The sequence below is a fragment of the Lasioglossum baleicum genome, chromosome 8, assembly GCF_051020765.1.
Source record: "Lasioglossum baleicum chromosome 8, iyLasBale1, whole genome shotgun sequence".
In the NCBI taxonomy this organism is placed as follows: Eukaryota; Metazoa; Arthropoda; class Insecta; order Hymenoptera; family Halictidae; genus Lasioglossum; species Lasioglossum baleicum.
In genome coordinates this window covers 7,755,174-7,766,771 of record NC_134936.1, presented here as the reverse complement: position 1 = coordinate 7,766,771, position 11,598 = coordinate 7,755,174, and the positions used below count along the sequence as shown (strand labels likewise).

General features: G+C 39.5%; 1 protein-coding gene across 1 annotated transcript; it reads right to left on the bottom strand.

Moving 5' to 3' along the window:
* Positions 1-4,583: 4,583 nt before the first annotated feature.
* On the bottom strand, positions 4,584-11,268 carry LOC143211301 (uncharacterized). Its single transcript, XM_076428822.1, has 2 exons — positions 9,871-11,268; positions 4,584-6,062 (listed from the first exon to the last, which is right to left on the bottom strand). The coding sequence occupies exons 1-2, from the start codon at positions 10,800-10,802 to the stop codon at positions 5,717-5,719; spliced, it is 1,278 nt and encodes a 425-aa protein (XP_076284937.1). The 5' UTR covers positions 10,803-11,268; the 3' UTR covers positions 4,584-5,716.
* Positions 11,269-11,598: the final 330 nt, after the last annotated feature.

Sequence of the window (11,598 nt, the reverse complement as noted above, 5' to 3'; positions counted from 1 at the left end):
TTACAAAAGAATGGTGACTGTGTGTATAATAGATTAATAAAGTTATATTCTTTAAAATTTAACCATTGAATTTTATTTTCAAATCGGGCACGAACTTATGCAAACATCTAATAATATAAATAGAATCAGTTTGATAATAAAAAAACTTCACCGTAAGTTTTTAAGAGAACGGTTTTGTCTATATTTTTTAAGAAAACATTGTCTTCAGAAGATTGGCTGTAACTTTTTATCCATCGATGTTATCAACGATAACTATACTGCGGATTTGATTAAATGCGCATTTATTAAAACAGTAAAAGGATTACAAGAATTTATGAATGTCCGTGTATTATTTCCATCTTGTAAAACTCTTTAAGAAAAGAATGGTAATTTTATTTGGGTCATGTTTCTTACAATTGATGCAAACAGTTTTTATTTTGCATAAAGATCCGCAGTCTAATGATAACTTGTCATTACACTTTCTGCAGCGAAAATGTATCTGACAACTACAGTGGCTCACGAAAGTATTCGAACGCCCTTTAAAACAGAATAACTTTTTTACAATTGTAACAAACGACCTGATTTTTTATAATCAATTAGAAGCACTGGTTTATGAAATTATATGCAAAAAAGATTTTCCAAAAAATTATAATTTACAAAGTTACATGCAAAAATAAAAAAGGCATTTTTTAAACTTTTTTATTAGGGCCCTTAATGAAAATTTAAAATATATGTTTTGTAGATCTATGTTAGTTAGACACATGCTGAAAATTTCATCGAAATCGGTTGACGCAGGAAAAAACGACACGCATTGAAAGATTTACGATTTTGTGAATTTTAAACAAAAACTGATCAAAAATCGTATATTACTACGATTTTCAACATTTTTAATCACGTGTAGCTCGTTTGTATGTTAATCAATTTTGAATAAAATTTTCAGCATGTGTATAACTAACATAGATCTACAAAACATATATTTTAAATTTCCTTTAGGGGCCCTAATAAAAAAGTTTAAAAAATGACTTCTTTATTTTTGCATGTAACTTTGTAAATTATAATTTTTTGGAAAATCTTTTTTGCATATCATTTCATAAATCAGTGCTTCTAATTGATTCTAAAAAATCAGGTCGTTTGTTACAATTATAAAAAAGTTATTCTGTTTTAAAGAGCGTTCGAATACTTTCGTGAGCCACTGTACGTCTTTCCAACGGTATGAATTCTTCTGCGTACCTTTATGACAGTCCCTTTATTGTGAAGAGTGTCGACGAGTGTCGAAGAGTGCGACGAGTCGGAAAGTATAGTTGGAAATCGCCGATTGAGACGATAGCGGTGCAAGCGACAATGGAATAGTAGTGGAAAAGATCGGTGTAAAAAAGTCGTCTCACTCCCAGGAAGACGGTGACGAGAGTGGCGCAGGTAAGCCGTCCGAATCGAGCAAATTCACCGAAGCCGAAGGTCTCGCGTTTGAACAAACCGAGGGCGCGCAGGTCAAAACCCAACAGTCACAAAACGATCGTGTCATCGGTATCGCGAAGGAAGAGAGTAACCCAATCGTCCGTTCCCCGAGGCACGCGTGTAAAGATATGTATACGCGGAGGACAGGGGAAGCAGAAGAAGCAGAAGAAGAAGAAGAAGAAGAAGAGGACGAAGAAATTCCGAACGAGCGGAGTAGGTACTGACCAGACGTGTTATCGACGCTCTGCCAACCCCTTAAATCAGTGAAGGTAGGCAAAGCCGTGGGGATGAAGCAGAAGGAAGGGGAGGCCGAAGAGGTGTGTGCTCCTCCTTTTTCTTTCCCTGATACCTCGGACTTTTTTTCTCGGCTTCGTGACGAAGAGAGGACATGCGCATGCAGATCACGTCGGTTGTAGCCAAGTGATAGCGTATCTGTGGGCGGCGCGTGCGTGTGGTCCTTCTATGTCCCCTTTAACTCTCATCCTTTCCTTCGTCTCTTCCACCATACTCGGGGAACGCACCGTACCGCACCGCACCGGCCCGTTCGGGCCCGTTCAGGCCCGTTCCGTCTCTTTTTCGCCTTATACCTGACCCTCCTCCTCCTATCCCCCCTCCCCAAAGCGCCCGATATCCTACCGGTTTACCTCGTCGCCTTTAAATGTGGAAATGACAGACTTAATACGCGATTTAATGCGTGTCTACCTGACGCTCTGCTTTCCGCAACCGGCACGCATTCTTGCCGGGGATTTTCCTTTCTGTAACACGTTCACCGCACCTTGAATTTTGAGCATTGTAGGTCTCGCTGATTTCAGTCGAATGTAGAAACGATCGGAATTGTTAACAATTGAAGACTGGAATTTACAATGGCTGTAAGAACCATTGTTCTTTCTGCAAAGCAGGATTTTTCTCTTTTTTAAAGTCGTATATTGTTTTCAAATTGTATTAACTACAAATTTGTAACTTTTTTCACAGTCTTCAATTACTATGAACCACTTGATCAAGAAGTTTGCAGCCCATTGTGTAAGTTGTTTCAGAACAAATAAAACTGATACTCAAGACTACTAACACATTATGAGTAGAATGACGTTTCTTCTATGTGCTTAACATGAGCAATTTCTTGATTCCTATAGAACAATCTTCATATCAAATCTCAGTTAACAATCTACCAAGATCGGTCCAATATTAAATGTAAAGTAGAAATGTTTCTCTTACGTTGAATTGGAATCCTGTAATAAGTATTCAGTATTCATCTCGAAATTGTGGTGTTAGACGTTACTGCTAGGTTCAGCAACATTTAGAGAATACAAAATTAATTTTTGAATGGTAATATATGGTAATTGTATCCAACCACATGTTATTTCATGCAACATATATATCCATTGACATATCATTAACTGTTTCACTTTCAGTTATTATGTATTGCCTGTTAGAAAAGCATACCGTCCTCATTCTTATGGTATTACCTTATTGTCACCATATTAAGGTCGAAGGTTTCTAGTTTTAATGTAATAATGTTAATTTTAATGTAAGAAAGATGATATTAATGGAAAGTTAACTTTGACCTTGAATTTCAAGATCAGGAGGTCAACAATTTGTTTAACTGCATCGTGTTTTACTCGTCACAAGGATACAAAGTGAAACAGGAACCATCTTATGGTAGAGTTTTTTCATAAAAAAACTGATTTTATTCATACTTATATTATTAATTATTATTTGTATTATAGAGATCTGTGATACGATTTGTTTCCTACCTGTATGAACAAAAGAATGTTCTAAAACGTATCATCAGCAACAGCCTACACACGGTCCACCCTTTCACCTCGCCATTTCTATATTTGCGAAGCCCAACACGCGATTCAAGGACAGTTAATTAGAAAACGTGCCGCGATACAATAAATATGTATTCAACTGCTAAATAATTGATTATCAAGAATACGGAGTGAAAGTTACTTTTGTGATTCTGATTGAATCGAAATCCCAGCGAGACTTACCGAGACCCGGCAAATTAATTTCGTCAGGGATCAGTCCAACCTGTCATGAAATTATGTAAATTTGCATTAGGGGACAAGATTTTTGTCTGATCTGGATCGGAATTCCTCCAGTTACCAAGTTCGGATCCGACTCCTAGACCTCCGAAAGAAGTGGAAGTCGACCGGTCGTGCGAGATTCTCCTTATCGACGCCAGGCCCGTCTTCGGCCCGTGGGCCTGAAATAGCGTCTTCGGACCCACCTCGTGCCTTCCCAGCGTCCACCATCGAAAAAGAAACGTAACCCTAGACGTATCGTGGTGTCATGTCCCGCGCACCTGGCGGCCTCGTTCTTTGTAACACGATACACGCGTTTCTTCTTCTTGTTCTTCTTCTTCTCTCTTCGTCGTCGTCGTTCGTCGCCATCGTCGTCGTCATCGTCGCCCCTGCTGCCGTTGATTCTTCCCTCTTCTTCTTCTACTTCGTTGGTGCCTTCTTCTTCGCTGTCGAGCACGCTTCGTGTTACCGACATGAAGAGTATCGATTGGAATGACAAGAAAAGAAATGTTCAGTGCTAATTAGTCGTCGGGAGACTTCCAAAGCCGGTCCCACGGACCTAGAGATCCTTTGGGAGTTGGACCGTCCTTTACACTAATTAACTCCCGTACCCTCCTCAAAAATTGTTGCATGAATGAGCCTAGCATTATACTTCACCCACTTTTGCTTTACACTTAATTTGCCGATTTAAGGTATGACGTGATTTACGACGATAATGTATGAGATAAAATGTGACATTAATATATGACATAAAATATGACATTAATAGATGACATAAAATATAATATTAATATATGACAAAAAATATAAGACATCAATATATGAAATTAATTATGACATTAATATATGACATAAAATATGACATTAATTATGACATTAATATATGACATAAATTATGGAATTAATTATGACATTAATATATGACATAAAATGACATTAATTATGGCATTAATATACGACATAAAATATGACATTAATATATGACATGAAATATGACATTAATATATGACACAAACTATGACATTAATTATGACATTAATTACGACATTAATTATGACATAAAATATGACATTAATATATAAAAATTGTTTAATTTATAATCTGAGCAGAGGCATGAGTGTTAATTCTTCTTTTGATGATTATTATAATTAATGCATATACACATTCCAAAACATGTTACTTAAAAGCAAGTTTGTTTATTGGAAGTTCGTGTTGGTTAAATAGCTGAAATGATCGAATGTCAATAGATGGATACTTTATTGTTAGATTAATTAGTATTTCGTCTATTAACATGTTGTTAATTTTATGTTATTTAGTATTCAAAGAAATATAGTATATTGGGTCCGATACACCTGGGAAAATATTTGAGTAACGCATATGATACTTATATGTTTAATTTATTACTTTGATTCCTTTAGTGTCCTGCTGATAGGTGCTGCTGTAATCAATGAATTGCTAATGTTTACAAAATTTGAAGAAGTCTCTTATCTCAGAAAATGTAAAAGATGTTGCACAAAACGTGCGAAGTTTTCTAAAAATGCAATATCGTCTTCGATTCAATTAATTATCCTAAAATAGAAAAAAGAAATATGTTAACATATCCAAAACTTTTACTCCAAGATCCATTCCTTAAAGGCAACTGAATATGAGTGAATTGACGATGAATTCTCGAACAGAATGAATAAATATAATCAGCTTTTGCTAACGGGTGTGTGGGTGATCAAAAGAGCAGGTGAACGACAGATTAAAAAATAATATAATAAAAGTTTATTTTACACGTACAAACGGAACACAACGCGCACGTAGTTACAGAAAAGCGTGAGAACGGTCCTCTTTACATACTACGCCGGATGCCTATACATAGAAAAAGAGTCGGGTGTAACACAATTACAAATCTAACGAACGGGAATAACATTCATCGTGACGTACAATAATAATCGTAATCTAATATTAACAGTTACAGATACGTACGCAGATAATCTAAGAACTGGGGCTAGCAGGTCCAACAGTGGCAGCTGCAACATCGATCTAGCGTCCAATCTATAAATCTTATTGGAAGGATCATCGATTGTCACAAATAGAATCGACGGCACCACTTCAGGAGTCTGCGTTTGAGGAAGAAGGCCACTTCTTCGCAAACCTTCACTGTCGCAGGACACCAAGGTCGAACAATCGATCTTCGTCGAAGGAGAGCAAATTTCGCGCCGAATTAAATTTGCTAGTACAATGCAGTGGTTTCGGGCGGGTTCACAAGGACACTAGGACGTCTCTTGGAGCACAACAGTGCTCGAGCCAGGTACAGGGATCCCCGGCGGCGGCGGTGACGTCGATACGCCCAAATTATGAGTCAACGAGTGCCTCCTCAGGTCGCAATTCCGACGGAAGACCTTGCCGCAGGAGGCACAATGGTACGGCTTGATGTCCGTGTGGGTCAGCAGATGAGTCTTCAGGTTGCTCCTTTGGTTGAAGCTTCTCGCGCAGACCGGACACTTGTGCGGCGACTCCTCCATGTGCAGGATCTTGTGCACCGCCAAGGTCCGGCTCTGGCAAAAACCTTTGCCGCACTCCGCGCATTTGAACGGCTTCTCCTTGCTGTGTATGTACCTGGAAAATTATAGTCGACCGTGTCATTGTTGCTGTCTTCCGGCACTAAGTTCATGTCGATTTTTGGACTCTTATGGATAGACTGCGGATCTTTATGCAAAATATGATTTTTATACATCAATTGAAAGCTGTAGGAGCTACAGTGAGTGTAAAAAGTATTCGTACGCCCTTTAAAATAGAATAACTTTTTTATAAATGTACCAAACGACCTGATTTTTTATAATCAATTAGAAGCATTGGTTTACGACATGATATGCAAAAAAGATTTTCCAAATAATTATAATGTACAAGGTTGCACGCAAAAATAAAAAAAGCATTTTTCAAAACTTTTTATTTGGGCCCTTAATGAACGTTTAAAATATATGTTTAACCTTGTAAATTATAATTATTTGGAAATTTTTTTGGTAATTATTTACAAAAGCACCACCCTCTCCGATTTTGATGAAATTTATATATGTTATGCAGCAACACATTCTAAACAACTTTTTCCTTTTCCAATATAGGGGGGTCGCTTTTAGTTTTCGAGATATTTGCAAAAAACTATCGCGAATACTGTATTGAATTTTTCGCATTCCTGGACACTCCGCTGCAACGTAGACCTGTTTAGGTTCGAAAACTAAAAGCGACCCCCCTATATTGGAAAAGGAAAAAGTTGTTCAAAATGTCCATACCTATATCATATATAAATTTTATCAAAATCGGAGAGGGTGGTGCTTTTGTAAATAATTACCATTTTTTTTGCATATCATTCCGTAAATCAATGCTTCTAATTGATTATAAAAGATCAGGTCGTTTGATACAATTTCAAAAAAGTTATTCTATTTTAAAGGGTGTGCAAATTTTACACTCACTATAAGTAAAAATTTATTTTCCTCGTTAATGATCTTTATATGTTAAAAATAGTATATCAGCATTGTTAAACTCTTTCAATCTTTTCCCAATCTGTTTCAATCGTTTTGAATTACACCTACTCATTTTTGTCATGAATGCATAAAATCCGCAGTCTGCTTATGAATATTTTATCTGCGTGCAACCTGGTTTACTTCATTCTCAAGATTTTTTCGTTTCGATATTTCACTCATGCACAAGAAAAATGTAAGCAAGTCCTGTTTCCTTCTTTGTTGTGTACCTCATGAAATCACACAGTATCAATTATATATTTGAAGATAAATGTTAGCTAATCCTGAACGGTTAAATTATTATAATTTCTAATTTACTTCTAACTATGATTTTAAAGCATCCAACATATTTAGTAATTAATAAATTGCAATTGAAGATAACAACGTATTTTACATTGTCATTAACGTTAACACGTTTACACTAACAGGGAGTAATATTAGCAAGCTTAAAATTGAAGGGGTTGTTGCAATAAGTAGTTTGAATTTGGCGAAACAAACAAAATACAATTAGGAACGTGTTCAATTACTGAACGTGTACAGTGACTATAATTACCAAACAGTATTAATCAATGCATAGAATGAAAGTTCTATAATTACCAACAGTACTAATCGGTTTTAAACCATCAAAAAACGATATAAACACATCAAATTTGCAGTCCACTTCTTGTTTGTAATGGTATCGTCACAAAGACAAAACGATTAAAAGTTTTTCGTTGAATAATCCACGTGAATAATCACTGTACATTGTTAAATTTTCACTTTTCCGCAAATGAAACTGTTGTTCTATTGGAATTCTTACAATAAGTATTTTTGAGCATTGAAAATACTATTTAATACGCTAATGGTTAATTTTTAACTTTTGAACGTAATGAATTTACATTACAAAAATTAAACACAATTGACAGTACCAAAAGTCAACGAGATTAAGCTTGGATTTCTACAGCATGAAAACACTCCGCAAGTATAAATGCAAAAAGAATACAGATTTCCTTTAAATATAGTACCAAAATAGTAGAACAAATTTCTGAAATGATTATATGTATTTCAGGTTTCATCATTCTCAATAATTTAATTTAAGAACACCATAAATAAATATAATAAAAAATATAACAAAAAAATAACTGCATAAAAAATCCTTGAGTGAAACTCAAGTAAATAATTCATATTTGTGATTAAAATGTGAACATCTTCAAATACGAAATAAATACATCGACGTGTGAAAGCAGGAAAGAATTACGATCAAATTCATGTGATTACCTCTAACAGTGAATATAAATATGTATACACATGCGTGAAAGCAAGATAAGGATTTAAAGTCACGCGCAGAACCAACCCGCTAATTCACGCGTGACCATGCGAGCGAACAGTTAGCGACAATTTCAATGCCTCTCTAATGAGTTTAAAATAGTCTCGACTGCAATTTCGTTAAGCGTGTAATCACGTCAACGATCCAAACAGGAAAGAAAAAAATCTCTTGTACTACAAACGAGAAGTACAAAGCCGACTGAATGGAACAAGGGAACAAGCATTTTCAGTCGTCGTAACGCAGGCAAAGAGACCAATTAATGAGAATTGCAGACGTATCGATGGATGTCGCCATGATTGATGATCAAGATACGGAAAGCTCGATAAATTATCACGAATCGATCAACGTAATTAATACACTGCTGTGATTCGAGACGCCATCGTAATTGCAGGACGCGGGCAAACAGACGCGCGTATTATTTCGTCGTATTCAGATGCCGCGGAGATTGCAATCAATTTAGCCGGGAAAGAAAGCGCGCTACGAACCACACTGATTGGCCTAACCACCCAACCACTTTTCCAGTATTCGTTTTGCGAGGCAACAAGGGTACACTGAGCCTTATCTTCCGCGTTTTCTCGGCGAAGAGATTCTCGTTGAGTCAACACTTGAGTTAAGTTAAAAGTTATGCGGATTTTTATGCATTTGTGAAGAAATTAGCTGAGTGAAATATAAAACAGTGAACGATTCGAAAAATCTAAGAATATTGTTAGGATGTTTTCAATGTAAAAAGTTTATTAAGAGATGAAGTGAATTATTATTTAACTCCTGCTGCCCACAATCGTTGTAAAATATTTTTATTTTTCATAAAGATCCGCAGTCAGTAATTGAGAATCAATTAATCTATGCTGACTCTTGGAATTCGGTCATTTTTTAATTGTTTGTAAATTAATTGTTCAAAATGTGTATTGAATAGTTGAATAGTGATTGGCATATACCGGCTTCTAAGAATTACAAGATTGTTGTTGCAAAATATTCTTGAGTAGAAGAATTTGTTCAATAATTTGCCATGGAAACATGTTTACAATTCACAGTTAAAATTGTTTATGCATTTCTGACAAAAATAGAGGAAATACGAAACTGTGAAGACATCAGAAGAGTTTAAGAACATCGTCACACTATCATCAGTTTATTAGTATAACGAAAAGAAAATATTCATTTTTATTTCGTCTCTGTTGTTTACAATTAACTTGGACAAACTTTACTTCGCATAAAGATCTGATTGTATTATAAAATAGAGATGTGGAGATGGGTTTTACGAATTGTACCACAAATAAGTTCGGTCGGAAAGCTGCAGAGTTCTAATTTCAAGTTTTGAATAACTTGAGCCTGATTGCAAGTGTGCACAGAGGATGAATTACCATAATCACACATAATTAACAATTAAAAAAATACATAAACCATAACGGAGCTTATTAGCGAGGCAATATTTCATGCATTGGACGACGAGAACAAAGAGCAGAGTATCAATCCCCGCGCAATTCAATTCCATCGATTGTCATCGCCTACGTTAGCCTAACCAGGGTCCCCATAACCCAGCGAGCACCCGATCATAAAAGCGAAGCACACCCGATAAATCATGCCAGCAACTACGATCGTCGCTTACCTATGGTCCCTCAGGTGATCCTGCCGTCGGAAGGCCTTTCCGCAAATGTCGCAAGAGTAGGGTCTCTCGTCGGTGTGCGTTCTCTCGTGTATGAGCAGGTTATAGCTCTTGGTGAACTGCCGACTGCAGAACTTGCAGATGAACTGCTTCTTCGGCCGGGAGGCCCTGCAGGTCCGTGGTATACTGGTTTCGATGGAGGTGGTGGTTGGTTGTAGCGGTGAGGAGGACGACAGCGACGACGATGACGACGAGGAACAGGCCGACGAGGAGGCTGGTGACGTAAAAGACGAGCTTGCGATCTGTGTGAGGGAAGTCGACTGGGGCACGGAACTCGCGGAGCCGGGATTGGCACGGTTCCCTTCCGATATCCGTCGCAGAAGAGTGTCGTGGTTCGAGGAGGTGGTCGCAACAGAGGTGTCACGTAATAAGACTTCCTGCTCTTCGAGCAGCGCCAAGTTTTCTTCGGGGTCCTCGATGAAATCCAACCGACCCTCTTCATCCTCCTCCTGCAGCAACCTTTCCGCCAGGTGATCGTTCTTCGACGGGGACGTCGACGCCAGCGGGTTCTCCAATCCCGTAGTGATCGGCGAACACCTTTGATTCCCAGTGGTCAGTCCTGTTTGTGCAACACCGGGCGCCGCACTGCTCGCGTGAAGACGATGAAGGGTCAGATACGTCTCCAAGGCTTGAAGGTTCAAGGCAGCGGCGGCGGCGTGTCCAGGTGGAAGCAGCGCAGCTCTTTGGAGCGCGGCGAGCAGAGCACCCTGGAGCCCGAGGGCCACGCTCTGCAACGTGAAACTAGGTAGAGCTGCATCGGTCACACTGGCGACGTCCCTGAGCTCGGTGGTAGTCGACGACGTAGACGTCGACGAGGACGACGGGACCATCACGGCTCCCCGCTCCTGGTCTTGCTCCTGCTGTTGCTGTTGCATCCTACCCCTCTGCTGGCGTTGTCCTGGGTCAGGCTCGGGGGCTGCCGACGTGTTACCGGCACCATTGGCGGGGGTTGTTCCGTGGTTAGCTCCGGGTGTGTCACTCTTGGAGGGGGTTGTCGACGGTAAGTCCGATTCCGTTCACTAGCCGGTCAACGGGTCCGGCCTCATGCTCGACCGTTCCCCCGGGTCGAATCGCGAGGTTCAGCGACGGGGATGTTCGCGACAGGGTGTACGAAGGATAAAACGGCAAAGAGGAAAGACGCGTGCGAGATGCTGGCGGTGCGAAGGCGCCCCGACGACTGCTCCTGCCTCTCGCTGCTGGGCACTGCTCGTGGAGACACCTGGTGGCAGGTATCCGAGGCGAGTTGGGACCGTCCGCGCGGAACGGGCCCCGGATTCTGGAGAGAGAGCCCCACAGCTGGCCCGCAATTGCTCGCCGTTTCAGCGTAAACGGCGTCGTTCGTAATCTCGCGTGTACGCGTGACTGCGTGCGTAGCTGCACGCGTGCGGGGCCTGCGTTACCGGACCATCGGGGACAACCCCTGATTCCTCCTCCTCCTTCTCCTCATCCTCGTCCTCGTCCTTATCCTACCCTCTCCTCTTCCTCCACCTACACCCTTTACTTTATGTATACCTCCCCCCGCGACCGCCAATACGAGCGTTATGATTTAATTCCTATACCGCTGGGAATTATGAAGCTGATCCGACGTTTTTATGGATTGGGTCCTGGTGACAACGATTTTCTGCTTGATTTTTAGGTATAGCAGGCTAATCATGAGAGTCGGTTTTTAGG

Excerpts from the sequence above, each read along its gene's own strand:
- LOC143211301 (XM_076428822.1), bottom strand. The coding sequence starts at position 10,802 with ATGCAACAGCAACAGCAGGAGCAAGACCAGGAGCGGGGAGCCGTGATG. Across the intron at positions 6,063-9,870 it reads GATCACCTGAGGGACCATAG|GTACATACACAGCAAGGAGA; the intron begins GTAAGCGACGAT and ends ATAATTTTCCAG.